The sequence below is a fragment of the Malaya genurostris genome, chromosome 2 (genome assembly GCF_030247185.1).
Source record: "Malaya genurostris strain Urasoe2022 chromosome 2, Malgen_1.1, whole genome shotgun sequence".
Taxonomy (NCBI): Eukaryota; Metazoa; Arthropoda; class Insecta; order Diptera; family Culicidae; genus Malaya; species Malaya genurostris.
The window spans coordinates 334,385,358-334,405,481 of NC_080571.1; the positions used below are offsets into that span (position 1 = coordinate 334,385,358).

At 36.6% G+C, this 20,124-nt stretch overlaps 1 protein-coding gene across 1 annotated transcript in view; it reads right to left on the reverse strand.

The window, feature by feature from the left end:
* The window catches only part of LOC131431650 (ATP-binding cassette sub-family G member 4-like), a 64,832-nt gene extending 45,372 nt beyond the window's left edge, over nucleotides 1-19,460 (reverse strand). Inside the window, exon 1 of the mRNA XM_058597488.1 lies at nucleotides 18,620-19,460. Coding sequence (XP_058453471.1) covers nucleotides 18,620-18,920 — 301 coding nt within the window. The 5' untranslated portion in view covers nucleotides 18,921-19,460. The remainder of the gene's footprint in view (nucleotides 1-18,619) is intronic.
* Nucleotides 19,461-20,124: the final 664 nt, after the last annotated feature.

Sequence of the window (20,124 nt, forward strand, 5' to 3'; positions counted from 1 at the left end):
ATATCATCGAACTTTAGCCATGCGAAATCAGTTTCAGTGAGAATCACGTTGTCAAAAAATCAGTACTCAACTTTTCTGCAGTGAGTTTTATGATCGATGATTTTTTGCCTAAAAATCTAGTGAAAAATTGGGATCAGGGTCATTTCGCCGAAAGCCATTTCGCCGAAAGCCGTTTCGCCGAAAGTCATTTCGCCGAAAGGGTTATTTCGCCGAATGACATTTCGCCGAATGACATTTCGCCGAATGGGTCACTTCGCCGAATGCCATTTCGCCGAAAGCCATTTCGCCGAAAGGGTCATTTCGCCGAATCCTGAAATCGTAGTTAGAATAAAGATTGATTCATGAACCTCAGAAAGTAGTTCCCAAGAAAACTTGTTGACTATTAGTTAGTAAGCATCAAAGCAATTGCATAGGTGTATCTACCAGGTAATTGTAGGTGGTATTTTCCGTTTATTAAGTGAAAATGAAAAAAAAATACTAATGCGGCTACGCCACATCGTTTTAGTTCATGTGCTGTCCGCTAACTAAAGCAAAGAAACCTAGCATTGAGTAGACCGGGCAAACGAGGCGGTTACAGGTTCGTATGCAAGAGGCCGCCGCTTCCGACGGCGGGTCGGCGGCCGACTCAGCTGGCGTCGGCTCGGCGGCTTTGTGCCGCCGAGCCATCTTGGCTTCGGTTATGTGGCTGCGCCACATCAGTTATACAGGAGACATAACATACAGGAGATATGCCCCTTACGGCGAAATTACCCTTTCGGCAAAATGACCCTTTCGGCGAGATGACCCTTTCGGCGAAATGACCCTTTCGGCGAGATGACCCTTTCGGCGAAATGACCCTTTCGGCGAAACGACTTTCGGCGAAATGACCTATTCGGCGAAACGACTTTCGGCGAAATGGTATTCGGCGAAACGACATTCGGCGAAATGGCTTTCGGCGATATGACTCGCTCCCAAAAATTGCAGTTGCGATTTTCGAAATTTTTATTTTTTCCAACACTGTTCCACACTGAAATTCCCAATTCCCAGTATGTGGCACCTACTTGTAATCGATTAATACATAAATGACGCAATAGTTTCGACGGTGAACTCATTCCTGCTTGCAAAGACATCTTCAAAAAAATCCGTATTATTACCTGGCACACCTGGTAATACTGGATGTAATATAGCATTTTACTAAAGCACAAAAATTTTAATAGAAAGAAGGAAAACATGCCCGAGACTTTTCTAAAATCTTTCTGCTTCAATTCTCATCAGTATCTGAACCTTTACTATTCGACTTAATAATTCTTCGAACTCTATATAGAAACGTTACAAAATTGTAGACGAAATTTACGAATGTGGCTTATTTGGTTTTTCAAAAATAAATTAAGACTGTCTTTTGAAAAGAACCAATCTTTTTTACCATTTCTGCCTTTGTCTTAACATAGGTAGTAGAAATGCTAAAAAACCGATTTTCGTGCAGAGTCTCGCAGATCCATAGTGTTACATATCATTCGACTCAGCTCGACGAGATCAGAAACTGTATCTGGGTGTGTGCATGTGTGAGCACCTTTCAGGGAATTTTTTAGCACTCTATTTTCTCGAAGATGGCTGAACTGCTTTCATCAAACTCCGTCGTTTTAATATTACTATTGGGCCATTAAACAAGTTCGAAGATCAGACGGCTGACATTTCCGGTTCCAGAGATATAATGGTATAAGTGACATAACCGACAAGACGCGTTGTTTTTTACCACTCAATTTTCTCAGAGATGGCTGAACCGATTTCAACTAATTTAGGCTCGTTTGAAAACTACTGGACAAGTTTAAACTTCAAAGGGTTGTGACTTCAGGTTCCGGAGATATAATGGTATAAGTTACGTAACCAACAAAACGCGCTTTTTCTCTCCGCTTAATTTTTTCCGATATACGAGGTCTGTTCAAAAAGTTCCCGGAATTTTTTAATTGCGCACGTCTGGAGAGTCCGGTGGTCAAAATTTTTTTTTATTGTGTTGGTACATATGCCCCTAATGTATGGTGAAATTTTCAGCTGTATTCATTGTTTACATTCTGTCTTGTAGCGGCTGGTGTAGACGTGTTTTTTTGAGCTCGACGATTTTTGTTAGTTTAAACAATGGAAGAATTGAAAAGTCAAAGAATTTTTATTAAATTTTGCGTGAAAAATGAAATAAAGTGTAACCAAGTGTGCGAAATGTTACAGAGAGCCTACGGTGAGTTTGCTATGAAAAAAACAAGTGTTTACGAGTGGTATAAGGGTTTCCAAGATGGCCGCGAAGATGTTGAAGACGACGAACGCGAAAAGTGGAAAAAATGATTATGGATGATCGCCGAATCACTATTAGAGAAGTTGCTGATGAAGTTGGCATATCAGTTGGCTCATGCCATCATATTTTTTCAAATGTTTTGGGCATGAAACGAGTGGCAGCAAAATTCGTTCCAAAACTGCTGAATTTTGATTAAAAAAAACAAACGCATTACCATCGCTCAGGAGCTGTTAAACGACGTCAACGACGATCCAAATTTACTTGAAAGGGTCATAACTGGTGATGAAACATGGGTGTACGGTTATGATGTCGAAACAAAAGCACAATCGTCCACGTGGAAGCACCCAACGTCACCAAGACAAAAATCGCCGAGCGCAAAAAAACACGGCTATACCAGCCGCTACAAGACAGAATGTAAACAATGAATACAGCTGAAAATTTCACCATACATTAGGGACATATGTACCAACACAATAAAAAAAAATTTGACCACCGGACTCTCCAGACGCGCGCAATTAAAAAATTCCGGGAACTTTTTGAACAGACCTCGTAGATGAACCGATTTCAACAAATCTATACTCTACTATCAGCTCCTTAAACAGGTTTAAAGTTTAGATGACTGTCACTTACGGTTCCGATGATATAACGGCATAAATGACGCAAACGTCACAACTCATTACCGTTCGATTTTCCAATATCAATGTTTTTGGACTCGTTCAAAGTTTGGCAGTAGGTCAAGTTCGAAGATCATAGGGCTGACACTCCAAATTTCGAAGATATATTCATACAAAAGACGTAGTCGACAAATTATTTTTTTTCGATTCGCTCAATTATTTCAGATAGCGACCTGTAATCACGCTCAAATATATTATTGCTGATGCGATTGGTCTGAGGAATAGTGCCGAGTAGGTGATATAAAAGCTGAAGCATGCTTTTGTGAACTACCCGAATCAATCTGAAAAAATTGGTGTTAAAAATAAGCCGCAATCAGTGTCAGAAACTATCTTATTGAAAAGTCAAAAAATATTTTAATGAGACTGTATCGATGAAAGAGAAAGGCGTGGATTAAAAATGTTTTTTTTTAAATGGTTATAGACAAAAAATGATCAATCCTTCAAAAGAGTGTTGTACAAGTAATTTTTCTAAAACCATTCAAATTTCCCAATAAAAATACTGGAAAAAATCCAAATCAAATCATACACCGAAAACAATCGATTATAAAATTTCAATGTCATTTTACAACAAAATAGCATTTATGAGCATGATATAAAAATTTATTATCCATTGCAAGATGGGCTGTTTCAAGGAAAACAAGTTTTTCGAACATTTTTTTTTGTTACCCGACATTAAATTTATAGATTGGATTTTTTTTTCAGGGCAGGTTTCGACTGAAACCATTTGAAACAAATTGGTAAATAACGTTTAACCCTTTTCAAAAAAAACATTCTAGATCAAGCTAGGTTGTACAAACCATGCCAAGTGGTGTTTTGTTAGTCTACGTGTCCAGAAAATTCCATTAAAATTTGTGAGAGCGCTGCCAACATTGGTTTGAGTTGACATGAAATTCGTCTATAAGGAAACTCTGTGCATTACCAGTAGATTTCCAGCTTAAAGAGTACAAATAGAATGCATTACAAGCTCGGATAACTACATACACTACGCATGCACGAAGCATTTCGCGTTAAAATATCGTACCGATACAGTTGAACGAAATAAAGACAATGTTTGGCATCGTTTCAAATTTGAAAGTCTAATTTCTAGACCATAGTTACAGTAATATCATAATTTAGCGGATAGTGATATATAAGAAAAGAGGTTAAAGCCGAGCTTAAAAATGTTGTTCAGTTAAATTCAAGACAAGCATGCTCACTAATTTGAAACTGTATATCGGAGTTTCTATGTAAAACCGTATCCGAACTGGAAGTTGCAACTTTTTATTCGTACTCCACAAATTAGAAAAATACGGAAATGAGAATTTGTCCAAATAACATCACAGAGATAAGACTAGAACCCGTAACTTTGTCCAATCCGGGAAAAACGTTTAGCCATTCAAACTACTTCGAATATGAAACACAACTTAGAAAGCAACCCAGCTGTTCAGGACCAATGTTCGGGTTCAGTTTTTGAATGGCCGCTGTGTGGTTTAATTCTCAGACTCGCCTCTATGGCATTATTCCAGGGGTTGAAAATAAGCCATTTTTTTCATTCACAGTAAATAAAAATAGTCAGTATTATCTTTTCATATCGAATATTTATTGTAGATATTATAATTAATTTTGAAACGAATGATTTTTGATAAGATAAATGTTGGCTTTACTAAGAATTTCAAATTGTCTTCATCGTTATCAGTATCACTGTCTGATTCAGAATCAACATTTCAACAAAGTTAGGCTCGTTTTAATGCTACTCTGGGTTAATTAACCAGGTTTGAAGTTCAAATGGCTGTCACGGTTCCGGTGATATAATGGTAAAAGGGACGCAAACATTAAAATTGATTACCGCTCAATTTTCTCGGATATGGATTTCCGATATCAATTATTTTAGGCTCGTTAGGTGAGTTTATTTCGTCGGTCGCATCTGAATTTTATGTTTCGTGATATATTTGAAATTTATTCAGTAATACCGTCGTGGTGGAGTAATATCATCAATAAAAACAGCTAATAATATTAACATACATGATGCGATGAATAATAATTATGATGAAGAAAAACATGTCCAATCACAAAGCGTCCTACGCTGCGGATTAATATTACACCCTATTTAGCTTGAATATCATACACAGAAGTAACAGGAGTGCAGAATTTCTTCAACATCAACCAGCTGGAAATAAAACAAAGTCTTTTGTCGTTATAATCACTAATCGGTGTGGTATTTTTTTCACTAATTATGCTTTGTGTGTTGCTATTGTTCAAAGAAAACTGTAAGTTACATTATCAATGTGATTACAATCCATACTGATTATTTTCATAAACCCTTCATCTAGCATTCATTTCCCTTCATTTAGTGTTCATTTTCTTGCGAATTAAACAACAGATTGCGAAATCGAACACGGTTTGTATCAAACGAGAATGTTGAAACTTCGTAAACCGTGCCGTAACGAAACCGGTATTTTTACCAACTCTGGTGATAAAGGCAATTGAAGGAGCATTCCTGAAAGTTACAAATTGACAATTTTCCTCAATTTGAGCACCCTCATGCATATAAATTGATGAAAATCATTGATGTACATGCTCCTTTAATATTCCTTATCACCCATCACTAAACTTCCCAAAGATACAAAATTTGCAAATCTCCACGATTTTAAAAGTCTCATGAATACGCGTTATCCTTAGTAAAAATTTCTGCTCATATGTGATTTTCTTGCTCATATGTGATTTTCTTCCACAATGCTCCAAGCTGATCGAATCGTCCAGTGATTTGATCTTGCAAGAATCGGTGATAATAGTAATAGTTCAAAATCACTACCGATTTTGTGTAACGGAAGATCTGTATTGATTTTGATGGATGTGATTTAAAAATCAATGATCAACTAATATTTATTGGGAGAGATCACAAGCGATCATCTTCGCTAGTGATTATGATTTGATGATATTTGATCATGATTTTTCTAGCACTGATTCAAAGATATATTCTAAGTTAGCAGTTTCGCTGCCTGTAACGTTCAAGAATTTAACAACAGAATCTTTTACATAAGGGTAGATGCAAAAATTTGAAAAAATAATGCCTAAACTATTCGTATAGATTCTTAGCAAAACGTTCTATCAAATTACTATAGAAAACAAACTCGAAATATTTTTTGAATATATTCCTGAATCTGTTTATATATTGGACATAGAAATGTATGTGTAAGATGATTTTTTGAAGATTTATAACCTTTTTGTGATAATTTATATGCCAGTTTTATTATTATTTTATTTTTTGCAGAATCGGAAGTTGAATCTGAATACACAGTTCCCACAATTCAAAAATAATTGCAATTTTAGTTTTGTTACCCATGTTTTTAATTCACGGTGTTCGATTTTTTGATGCACAATCGGAAATCTTGATTCACATTTTCGTGCCCAAAATGGGCTTATTTCTACCTCTGCATTATTCCGCAAGAGAGCACTCCACAAACATTCACCAGTCTACTGAGAAAAATATAGAAAGAATAGAATAGTTGATTCTTCCTGTGTTTTACCAATTTTTGATTGTACAATTTTCCAGCGACAAACTTGACGACACCAAAAAAATTCGATCAACTGACATTCAAGATTTCGGTTTTCATGCAAATTTAATTTACTTTTTTAAGGTGAAATTTTCAAAATGGCATCTAATTTTTATTCCTTGTTCAACAAGGCTAATTTTTGTAATGCAAACTATGTTTTCGTCAGTGATTCATCCTAAACCGAGAACGGCACCGGAGTTCTACGGTACTCGACAATGAAGTGTCCAAACCGGTTTCCGAATTGAGCTGGAATGAGAATGTAATTTAATCTTACTGCGCAACCTGACACGGGTCATTTCAAGCGACTTTGAATTGTAACTTCCTTCTTTGTTTGTTTCTGTAGCAAAGTGCACAAACCGGTGTGAGACGAGGGGGCGGTATCACATAAATTTTCCGTCGAATTCATTTTAACGGTCACATTTGCAATCCGCGATGATTGAAGTGGTTGCCCTGATAACATGGTGATTTATTACTTTTGCAAAGGAAGAAATTAGAGCGTTTTTTTTTGTTTCAATTTGTGCACACTTATTTTTTTCTCGCTGAATGTTATGACATTTTGAGAGGATTTTTTTTGAACGTGCGTGAAAATCTATCTTTAGTGATTCACATTGAATGTGTAGATTGTCCTTTGGTTATCAGAGCCAAGTACTTACAATTCTGTCCTGTTCGAAGAACCAAATTTGAAAGAGGCCGAGTCAGCTTCTGTTTCGCTTACTTTGATTGAACCTGAGGTTGTACTTCCATGGATACAAACAACATGTAACCATGGATACCGCTTTATGTTATAGTCAGTGCTACTGGTATGGTCGTTCCTAAGATTGTCTTGATAAGTTAAGGAAGTTAAGTTTCATATAGGCTAAGAGCTCCCTATTTCATCTCATTTGTAAGGACGTTACCTTAAACACCTGATTCAGCCACTAAAATCACTACGATTTTTTTATATTTCTGCTTAATTCGCCTTGCTCCACACTGGGAATTGATTCACATTCCTTGGAAATTAAAATAATAATTAAAAAATTAGCTAAAAACACTTCTGATATGTTCACTAGTGTGCTCATAATTTCATCTCAAAGGTTTTATATTTATCCTATCGTTGGTCCTTTATTCATCCCATAAATTAGCAATGGCGACAGCAATTAAAACCAAAATATTGCACTATTACACTCTCAGGTTCAAAATGTCAGAATTTTCCTTAAAAAGGGTCTAATGCCAACTATGACACAACACACGATATTTTAAAAAACAGTTTGGAATCATGTCAGCGTTTAAATTTTTTGGATCGTTTTTATTACCTTTCGTTCCAAACTTAAAATTTTACTCTGCAGTTAATTTGGAGAACTTAAAAAAAACAAAAAAAAAGAGTTGTTACTATTTAGGCATTAGCCTTTCTAACAACAAAATGCAGAACCAGTGATGCCATTCATACAGATTTATCTGTATTGTATATATTTTTGCGTTCGCGTTCGTTAAATCAGATTACCGATTTTCTATATTTAATACAGATTTGTAAAGGTTCATAAAAAGTGAGAAGTAAAACGTTAGACTTTTCTCTTTGAATATCTATTAGAATTTGATTGCAGTACTTCTTTAAAAGTTTATTAATCAACGGACAAATCACGTGCTAAAATGTAAATCCTTTGTGCAAATGTTTGATGATGAACACTGATAAACATTTATATTAAAACTTAAAACCAATTTGAATTTGATTAAAATTTGGATTTGATTCATTTTATTAGTGAAAACAGATGGAGAAGATACATATTTTCTATGTAAATATCTGGCATCTCTGTGCACAGCCGATGAAACACACACATTTAACAGTGGTATGGTGACGTATAGCGAAAAGAAACCAGTGCTACTAGATTTGCCAAAATGGATATTTGATTAGTATTTAACACGCTCTATTTGGTAATATTAGAATCCGAAACAGTTTTATTAATATATAAATATCAATGATATAATTAAACTAATGTCACGGATACCAAAAAATACTTGTTGATGATAATTTAACGAAGAAAAAATAAACTTTTTTATTTAACATTATGAGAAAACTTGGCAACCTTGCGATACGAAATGAGATGAAAACAAAGCGCAATCAAGTGAATTAAGTGCAAGTTTTCATCTCATATTTTTCATTGCTTTTATTGCTTATCAGGTAATTTCAGAAGTCTTTAATCGTTGAATAAACAAGTGGGAAGTGAAACATTACTAACTATAAAGTCATCCAACATTTAATAGTAGTGTAATCAGTGCAGTAAAACTTCATTAAATTCAATTGAAACTGAATGTGGAATACATTGACGATCTCTCTAATGCAGTAAACTTCACTCTCTGACACACACAATGTTTGCTGACGGCCCGAACGGGCAGCATTCAGTTCATCACTCGTTTCTCTTCAATCGCGGCTCAGTTTAACTACCGTCAGTTGATCTCTTAAAGTAACAAAATATCTCTTTCAATAGTGTGAGAGCGGCCTTCAAATGAGATTCATGTAAACATTCGAATTGGTTCAATATAATAGATGAAAGACAAACCAGATAGCTGAAATATCAATCACAGAATACACATAAATTAATTGTTTCCTCCTTCAGTTTTCATTTTTAATACTTTACTCCATTTATAATTCTATTCGTTCGAACCTGCTTACTACCAAGAGCGAAGACAATGGAGGAGCTGCACTACTTGGCACTCGAAACTGAGCAAGCAAAACTTCAAATGACTAGGTACGATTATTCAACTGACGATGAATTCCGGGAGCTTCACTTGAAAATGGCAGCAAAAGTCAAATGAATTAGTAAGGATATGCTGACGGTCAGCGGCCATAAATTTCATTTTCATCTTATATTATTCGATTGAAAATGAAATTTTACCGCAATTTATGTGAAATTTATGAAATTTTACCGTGTAATTATGTGAAATAGTGATCATGTTTTGAGACGAATCGATTAGAAAATATTCAGAAACATGATGAATTGTGAAACTTCAGACGAAAGTGGTTCCTAAATCAAAAAGTGAGTTTATTTTAAATGAAAAAAGCGATCGTTGAAGGTTTTTTAACTTTTTTTTTCAATTGGAAAGTGTGGCAAAACCTAGAATAAATGTTTTAAAACGTTCCACAGTTTTGTTCAGGTTCGTTTAAAAATATGATTAATGTTCAAAGTTATGAGGTGAAGGAATGAGATGGAAATTGGAGCTGAGATGAAATAGGGAGCCCTTGCCCTACATACAATAACAACAAAGAAACTATTAATAAATAAGGTAGACAATTAAACAAATGTCCCACAACTTCATTCAGGCACAGCTAATTTAGTAAGGAGTGATCCAATGCTAGCATAAAATAGACATTGACTTTCTAGACTAGTTCCATTTGTGGTAAAAGGAATTTCAGCGATAATAATTAATACTTGCGAACACCGTCGGAGTAATTGTGCATGCTACTTTAGAAAGTGCAATACATTTATACTGAATAATTTATATCAAGCAAATCCCAGGTAGTACCTGTTTTTAAGTGTCTACAGTTCTATATGAGACCGACTAATCGAAGAAGTCATTAATCTAAGGAGAGAGATTTGAGATTTACTCGATTACTTATTCTAATGAATTGTCCAGTTCAACAACTATCGTAAATAGTACTGCTAGTCAGTGGAACTAATCGAGACATGTCCGATAATGTAAAGTCTTGTTTTGTGCTGGAGAAAAACAACACAGCGTTGAACGTGAATATTTACGAAGTATCTCTTTTGACTTAACTTCAATGATACAAAAGTTATAGGGCATACTGACAAAAGCAATCGCACTTTAAAAGAGACTTGAGTGTATCGTAAATATTCATCGTCTCCGCCAAGCAGCGCGTCATCACGGTCAACAAGTCGCAGCATATAACTTCCTTTGTGAGCAGCTACTCTCGGCATCTGGAAACTGTTATAATTCACACCCCCCGTAGAAGGAAGAAACGGCTGGCTCGAAAATCAGTCACCCTTCTTTCGAAGAGAATCGTGACAAACCCCGCCAAGAGGAGGAAACGTTCGGAACCAGTCGGTCGATTAAAAGTTCATTCGATCTTAAATCTGCGATTGCAAAAGTAGGCTAAGCAACGATGTGTTGATTGTACCCTTCAGGACCGTCTCGGTCACGATCGATCCCAAACAATGAACATTGCTCATTCATGCGATGCTGCTTGGAATCAGTTGACATTGACGTTTGTTTTTATCTGAGAGCTTGCTGAAGCATAACTTAAATATCGTGATAGAGAATCATGAATATGATAACTGGCAGTTCCATTCACGCTTCAAAGTCAGGATCCTGTCAGCCTGCTATGATCGAAACCAACAGTTTCCTTTGTTTCCGACTGTGTGCTAGGGCAATCACCGGTTGGTGAATGTGTATCAAACAAACAAAGTTAGTGGTTCGTTCGCTAGAAGATTATCACAGCAAACATCGCACTATTTGCACTATTTGAATAATCGATCGTCAGCTTAGCCCAAACGAACTCAATCACTTACCCGGGAAGAGAGAGAGGTTAACGCCTTCAGTCAAGTGAAATCAGCAAAATCGTTAGTCAACAACTATCGGTTATAGCTACTGAACTAAAGATGAGTACAGCTGACTAAGAGCACATTCAAGTGGTGATTGACGAGCTCAATCGCGATAGAAAACCTAAACAAAACGTGCCGATCTGCTCCCAGTGGGCAACCGTTCGCTGGAAACTTGCTGCAGGTCAGTAAACTTTTGATAACTCAGCATATTCAAATATTAGCTTATTTGCCCGAACCACTCGCCATTGCGATGATCTAACAATGCAGGAATGATTCCATATGTCGTTGTGTCAATCCAATCAGAAACCTCCGTATGAATATGTTTGCACTGGTAGGAAGTTGACTTGTCTGTGTTTTTTAATTGTCGCAAAATTTTCCAATCCAATGGAAATGTTCTGCAGTACGAACGGGAAGTGACAAGTACCCCTGTTATGATACATTCCTGCGAAATTACTTGTAAAGGAAATGAATCGAATGTGTTCGATTCACTGTACAACAATCTGCTGTTGGAATCTGGTTGTCGATACACATATAAATTACATGTACCAACACGATCTTCCTGCGCACCTTAGAAAATGGTGTGAATTGCGTTCCGCATCTAATCAAAGTCCGTGTCACTTAGATCGAATCGCATGTCCAAACAACTGACAAGAGCGGAAAATCCATTATCTATCAAACCAAAATATACCGATTTGTATTCAATCAGGATTTGAGAGATCAAAACATCGAAACCAGAAATGTTAGTGACTCTGTGAAAGAAACCTTGAAGTGAACCGGAATCAGTTTATCATTACTGATTGGATTCTGTGCCATAAAGTGACAGAGTGATTCATCAATTGGGATTTCTGTCTAACTCACGCACCTCCGACAATCGGTGATTGTGTACTCAATTCGTTCGCGTCCCTCATTAATTCATCGTCGCAGCTTACTTCGATAATGTCACATTGAAACAGCAGTTCGTAGTATTCCTGTGATCATTTTTTTTAGCAACAAACCTACAGGGTGCAGCGCGTAAATCTGGACAAGTTTCAATTTGAATTTTCCGCCACAAAGAAAGAACACCATTTTCTTTTTGTTTTTTTTTTTTATTAGCGGCTTTAACCGTTGATGGTCATTCGCCTATTGACGTTCTTGTAAGCCATGGAGATCAAGTACTTTGTCATAGTCTCAAGATGGCCAGGAAGTTACGTACAAATGCGCAGTACAAACGAAAAGTCTTCGCGCTGGGCGCTCGCCGACTGTAATAATTCAGTTCAAAGGTTCTGGGAACCCAGTGAGGAAAACTAGTAAATATGTCCAGATTTCAGTTCCGCACCCTATATAGCTAGCTAATTACGACTCAAGGTTCTACCAGCAGAAAACAATAAGTGTTGGAACCAATCGAATGAAGATAATTGCTTTCGCGTTTTCCAATAAAAACAGTTTTCCTTCAATTAAAACTTGTATTTTATTTTATTCTTAATTTTTAATTTTTTAAATTTATTTTATTCCTATTCCTTCATCTGACCTGTTATAGTCTCCATGAAGCATTGGAAGGGAAAAAGCTCAATTGAGGATAATTTAATCGTTAAATTGGGCATAAAAACCCCTTTGTCTTTTCTGGTGGTTGACAATAATACATTTTCACATACATTTTCATATTACATTGTGGGTTTACACTTATTCATTACATGAATCATCTTAGTCTATCTTTAAAAACATCACATGAAATGGAAACATCAAAACATTCATAGGCACTGTTAAAACTTTTACACATTCCCCTAATGGGTTCGTTTTGTCCATAGTCAGTACGTTCATAGTCAATTTTTTAAAGGTTCCGCGATCCTAAAGTTCTAGAATATTAGGAGCGTCAATTTGGCCCATCGATTGTTTCCCTATAAATGCAGCTCGGGATATATTTTATCCTCTTGAAAATGTGTCCATACCCAGTAATCGAAAAAGATCAGTATAAGGTGGTAATTCTGTCGGGTAGCGCCAAGATAAAGATTTGAGAGCATAAAGACAGTCCCAGAAAGTATGGACGCAACCAAAAACCACTGCCATTTCGCAATGGTTCAGAATCTGTCAATTTTTATGGCTGCGTCCTACTGTTTACACTCTTCTCTAACCACTTGTGTAGTTGTTTATTCGTTTTCATTAGTTTGTTTCGAAATGCGTGGACTTTCAGCAGAACAACGTCGAAAAATTATGTACAAATGGAGCACAGAACGCGGACTGTCACTGTCACTGTCACTGAGAAAGATAGCAGAAATGGAAGGAGTAAGTGAAAAAGCCGTGCGAAATGCAATCAGAAAATTCGGTGAGAATAACACCTTTGAGGATAAACCGAAAACGGGTCAAAAAACAGGTCCTGCTAACCCTCAGTTGGATAAACGTATACTGAAGGCGTTCGAGCAAAAGAAGGAGGCTCCATTTCGGGATGTGGCCTAAAAAGGTGGGCACTTCGAAGTCAAATGTTCTTCGTGCTAGAGAACGTTTCAATCTACGAACCTATAAGAAGCAGAAACAACCAAAACGTAGTCCGAAACAAGAAGAATCGATCAGGCCGAGGGTTCGTAAGCTGTACAATACGATTCTTGCTGGAAATTTGAACTGCATAATCATGGACGACGAAACCTACGTGAAACTCGATTACAAATCCTTGCCTCCTGGGAGTGGTAATCTCTGAACAACAGCTGATGAGTTGGTGATTGCCGAAAATTTGACAGAAGCTGCTCGATATTTAACTATATTGTATACAACATTTTCGCAGGTAGCAGAGTATGGTCAACACGATCGAACGCTGCTTTACGGTCTGTGTTAGCTGTATCAACCTGTGCTCCATCCTCAATGTTTCTGATGCAGTACGACGTAAACTGAACTAAATTTGAAAACTGTTGATATACAGGAGAAAATCCATGTTGATCGGTCGACATATATGATTTGTTTTTTTTTTTTACAGACCATTGCTAACGAGAATCTCAAATAACTTAGTCGGTGTTGAACAGTCGTTCGCACCGCACGCGTATAGCTCTTGGCTCCTGGAATTTTTTCTGGCTACCTAGAGTTTCATTGATTCAAGGCTTCAGTCTTTTTCAAGGCTACCTGAATCACTAACAACAGTCTTTTTAAAGACTAACAATTAGTCAGCCTTTCTCAAGGCTATACAAAGAGTGATATTCTAATACAATCAGTCTTTTTCAAGACTAAGAAATTAATCAGCCTTTTTCGAGGCTAGCTATTCAAAGAACGATTCTCTGAAATAATCAGTCTTTATTAAGACTACCACAAAATCAGTCTTTATCAAGACTTTTAGAAACTAGGAGTCTAATCGAAGACTAATTTAGCCTAGTGAATTTAATTTAAAATTTCATTCATTTCAAAAATGCCTGCGTCCAACCGGAAAGGCAACAAGCCCAAGGCTAAAAATAATTCAATACGGAATAAATCACAATTCGTTATTCAACATTTTTCTAATAACGATTCACGATTTCTTATAGAATCTGAATGTAAAAATAAAAGACAACGGACGGATTTCCCTTCCGTTGATTCTATGCCGTCTAACAATATTTGCGAGATTCTTACTGAATCCGATTGTAGCGACATAGCAGAAAAGCATTCCGTATTGAGCTTTCTACTTTCCTCCCGGAAGTAAAAGTCTCATTTCAAATCGGACGAAAAGGAGAATGTCGAGTCTTGGTTGATGGATTGGAAGATTACGAACGTCTTATCCGATATTTGTCCGAGAAACTTCATAAATTTTATTCATATGATATAAAATCAGACAGACCCTTCAAGACTGTCTTGGAAGGCTTATCAAATGATCAAAGTACTGATGAAATAAAAAATGAACTAAAAGAATTACTTGGGTTTGCCCCTCCCCAAGTAATACTTATGAAAAAAGAGCGAATGGTACTTCTAAACCACGCTCTGGAATTTCCCATTAACTTTACCTAATACACTTCAATCGAAGTGATGTAAACAATTTGAAAACTTTAGAAAAAGTACGTTTCAATTCCCACATTAAAATTCCTTGGGAACATTATAAACTGCATAATCGTATTGCAAACTTAACGCAATGTCGTCGTTTCCAATATACGTCATATGGATATACGGTGTATGAATTGTGGTAAATCGCATTCGAAAGACGTTTGTCCAATGAATGTAACCACTGAAATCATATTTTCATGTTCAAATTGCGATGGAAATCATAAATCCAATTATTTGAAATGTCATGTCAGGGAAAATATTTTAAACGCTCCTTCGCTTAGACAACAAGTCAAATCAACGACCTTAAATTTACAGAACATACCTGAAAATCAAAAAACCGTTACAAATGCCACGCCTAATTCTTCTAAGGCACTTATTTCCTCGAATTTAAAACAAAAAACAAGTACGCCTTCCAATTCGTCTTCTAACGAAAACAATTTATTAACAGGTAGATCGACCTCGTCATCATCTTCTTCTAATGACAGTTACGCTTTGGTAACAGGTAGAAAACTATCACTTAATTCTTCTAATGTAAATAATCAAAACACACGAACGCCTTGCAGTTCATCTTCTAACGAAAACAATTTATTAATAGGTAGATCGGCCAAATCATCTTCTTCTAATCGCAGTCTTCCTACCAATATTCCTTCAATGCCATTCGCTTCTTTAAACGAAGTCGATTTAGGCGATATAATGGAAAATAAAATGATCTACCTACAAGATCAACTTTTTCAAATGATCATCCGAATGAATTCGACTTCATCACTTTTTGAAGCATTTCAAATCGGATGGCAATTTGCAAATAATATTATAATGAATTTAAAATTTAACAGTGATGTTAAATAATTATTTGAATATTTTAAATTGGAATGCTCGATCTTTGAAATCGAGTGAAGATGAATTTTATAATTATCTCAAAGTTCACAAAATTCATATTACCATTGTGACAGAAACTTTTCTTAAACCAAATGTCAAATTGAAAAGTAATCCACATTATGTGGTTCATCGTTTTGACAGGTTTACTGGAATGGGTGGTGGAGTTGCCATTTTTATCCAACCCCAAATTAAACATCGAATTTAACCTTCTTTCAATACTAAAGTTATTGAAAGCTTGGGAAGCGAAGTTGAAACCATTCATGGAATTTATTTCATCGCTGGAGCATATTTGCCATTCCAATGCACCGGTGAACAATTTTCCTTTAATATGTCGCTTACTCCTTCAAAACCGTCGTATATGGCAGGGAAATCCGATATGCCGGAGATTTTTAGTAGACAAAATAGGACACTGCTCGCTACTAATCAAAATTTCCATCATTTGTAATTGAAAATACGTGTCTTGATACATTTAAATCGAGTTTTAGAAATATTTCCTATCAAATAATGAAATAATATTAATAATTGATACAAAATATACTGAGCTGTAAGTGTTTAAAACCTGACCACATTTCTACGTGTATTTTTCCTTGAGTTTCTGATTTGCACCCCTATATAGAAAATAAAGATGTGTTCCACATGAAAATTATTGAGGTAATCATCATCAGATAACTATTTTCAAAGTCGATGTACTGTATTTTTTTATATTTTGCGCAACATGTACTGTTGATCGTAAAAAAATATTCGAGCATTACGTATGCCACCACTGCACAGTGGTTCGAATTCAGAAAAGTTTCTCAGAATAATAGACGTCATTTTTTGGAAAATTTTATGTATGTGATTAATCTCCCTAAAAGTGAGAAAAAAAGTTATTTTAGCTCAGGGCCAACATAGAGGCAAAGTTACTTCAACAAAGTTATGCAGAAAGTTATTTCAAAAAAGTTTGCTATTCCCGTAACTTGAGTGTAATTCATGATATAATGTATTTTCTGAAAAGGGTGTCCAAAAACCAGTTTTTATAAGAAAACATACATATTTTCAATTTATATGAGTTTTTCATGTTATACAAAGTTGTTCATCTTCAAGAACTACACAACTTTCTCGAACATATTATGCTGCTATCATTTCAGTTTAATGAAATAGAGCAATTTTTCATATTTTTAAATAAAATTCTAAATGTCTATTATCAAAAGGCGCAGGAAGGTCATCTGCACCTTACATATTAAACTACTTCAAAAGAGCTTTCATACCGTGGTTGAGTTACTGCGATCGTCTGCAGACGAGATATGTTCTTTTCAAATATCCTTGTCCTTGACATTTGCAATGATTAGGTTCATTGTATTTCAGATAAGATTTCAGTATATATTCATTACTATGATACTTGTCACAAAATATGATTTTTTTTGTGCACATTGAAGTCTATAAATTGAATAGTTTAGTAACTGTTTTGTCACGACTTTTAAAAAAAGCCATCATCAAATCGAATTAAGTTATGGCATTTTCTGGTAGAGAAAAGTATTATCAGAACTCATTTTTAATTATATGTATTTATTTTATGATAGCTGACTCTTAGCATCGTTCTAGCTTGTTCGAAATAACTTTCTGCATAACTTTGTTGAAGTAACTTAGCTTCTATGTTGGCCCTGAGCTAAAATAAATTTTTTATCTCTTTTTTAGGGGCATTAATTACATAAATAAAATTTGCCAAAAGATGGCGTCTGTCATTATGAGAAACTTTTCTGAAGATACTGTACCTCGAAAACCACGTTTTAATGAGTTATCAATAAGGAGCGTGAAATTACGCTTTTGAACCACTGTGCACTGGTCAAAACTAATCTAACGCTACCGATTTTGATATTCTCGATCGGAGCACTGCTTCTAGCTAACTGGCACTATGAGTCTTCTCGAGTCGGGACTCGAACATACGACACGGACGGCTTGCGAGCTTTATAGCTTTTACTCTGAACCCGGCCGAGCCCGGCCATCAAGCCTCGTTCGCAATTGTCATCTATAATGAAAATGTTAAAATGTGGGCTTCGAATTGCTCCCTCATCCACCGTATTCTCCAGATTTGGCCCCCAGTGACTTTTTCCTGTTCTCAGACCTCAAGAGAATGCTCGCTGGTAAAAAATTTAGAAGCAATGAAGAGGTAATCGCTGAAACTGAGGCCTATTTTGAGGCAAAGGACAAATCGTACTACAAAAATGGTATCGAAAAGTTGGAAGATCGCTAGAATCGCTGTATCGCCTCTGATGGCAATAATGTTGAATAGTAAAAACGAATTTTGGCAAAAAATGTGTGTTTCTATTAAACGATACGTTAAATAAGTAGAGAAATTATTCTCTTGTTTCCAAGTTAGATTTCATTTTATCAATCCACATTCTTCTTACATTCATGTTCGAATTATGTTCATCATTTTTTTCACTTGTAGCTCTTCTTCCAGATTGTTCAAAAATTTCGCGAACCCACATTTACCCGGTAGCAGTATAATTCTCCGGGTCAACAATTTTTTATTGCTCTGAATCGTTACGATCACTTCTTGATCAGCTGTGAGACTAATTCGTCATAAATCAGCATTGCAATAGGATTGTCCGAACAACCTTTGTTGATATTTTTGCACGCGAACACGAGATTTCCGACTGGCCGTTGTTTTTTTTCGTATGCAGATTAAATTTAACGACATCACCATCAAACGAAAAAAAAAACACGCACGTAGAAACTTAGTTCAAGAGTTCAAATCAAAATCGGCAGGCTCGCATCCGATATACTAACCTTTTCGGAATCCCATGCTCACGCAGTACGACACATCCTTGAACTGAATGTCCACCGGTTCGCAGGCGGGCAAGTTCTGGAACGGACGAATTCCGTGAAACTCGATATCGTTGTGGGACTGGTACAGGCCATGGTTGTTGTTATGACCATTGCCGGTATTATTCAACACTATTGCAGATTCCAGATTTCGCGAGTCCTTCCGATGCAAGGGCACGGTCGTTGCATTATAAACCGGTCCGTGTTGGTCCGAGCTGATCGTCGTCAGGGCTATTGCCCGCACATCTTGTTGCAATATATCCATCTCGTCGTCGTCGGTTTTTCGCGGTTGTGTCACTCGTTGTATTACGTTTCCACACGGCGGCCTGTACTTTCCGAATACGAATCACAGTCTGGTTGGCGGAAAACTTAAAGTCTCACACGTCCAATACCGGCCACGCACTATTTCATCTTCAAAGAAGATCACTGTTTGAAACGAATGAATGAATGGAAACAACAAAAAAAAATAACACCACGACCGGCGACTAACCGTATCTAATAACTGCCGGAGGGGGGGAAATCCGCTTCCAAGAACGTCCACTCTGACTGCCGTCCAGTGGACTAATGAAGACGAGTCACTTCCCACACCAGAACGAAACCGACGGCTCTCGACGAACAGCTGGAGTTTCACGCTATCAAACAATGGCAAGAAAGTGATTGATTCCTTGCGATAAAGAAAAAAAAACCGACACCGCGCGCCTTGTCTGTGTTTGTTTGCGCGCGTTGCGTTTGTTTGGCTGACGGTAAATACCGAAGTAGGCTAGTAACAAACCGATCCGATCCCACTCGCACTGAAGGACAAAGAACTACTGCCAACTGACCGATCGAAGGAGTCGAATGGGACCTCAGCTCAGCCATTCAGTGCCTTCGTCGATTATTCATGAACTCATCGATTCTCGAACAACAGCAAAACTAAAACCAACAACAACAACAACATTAACGACGGCAATGACTTACAGTAGGTACACGTTGGTACTTACTCGAGTGTGATTGTGGTAATTTCGCGGGCCTGTATGGAATTGAACGTTTGCTTCTACACCATTGATGGTGAAGGTGGTGGTGGTGGTGGTGGAAGGGAAATTAATAATTAGCAATCATAGTGATAATAGTAGCAATCGACGGATGGCATCGGACTAACCGTCGATGATTTGGCTGCGTTGGAGAGTCTAAGACTCTCACTACCTTTGGGCTAATCTTCGTTTCTGGAAAAGACGCAAAACCGTCACCCGAAAGCTGTTATCAGTTAATTGATAGCAGAACGAGTTCGCACGGTTCGGTTCGGTTCGGTTGAATTGAATGCGATTTTTTTTTGTATTACGCTTCTGTTTAAAAACATGTCATTGAAGACTAAATTTATCAGGAATGTAACTATGTCGGTACGAACTGTGACTACTGAAATTACTTTTCAACGATAACCATTTTCTATTCTATGATCAACAACACTTAAAAAAACAAAATCACTGTTGAAC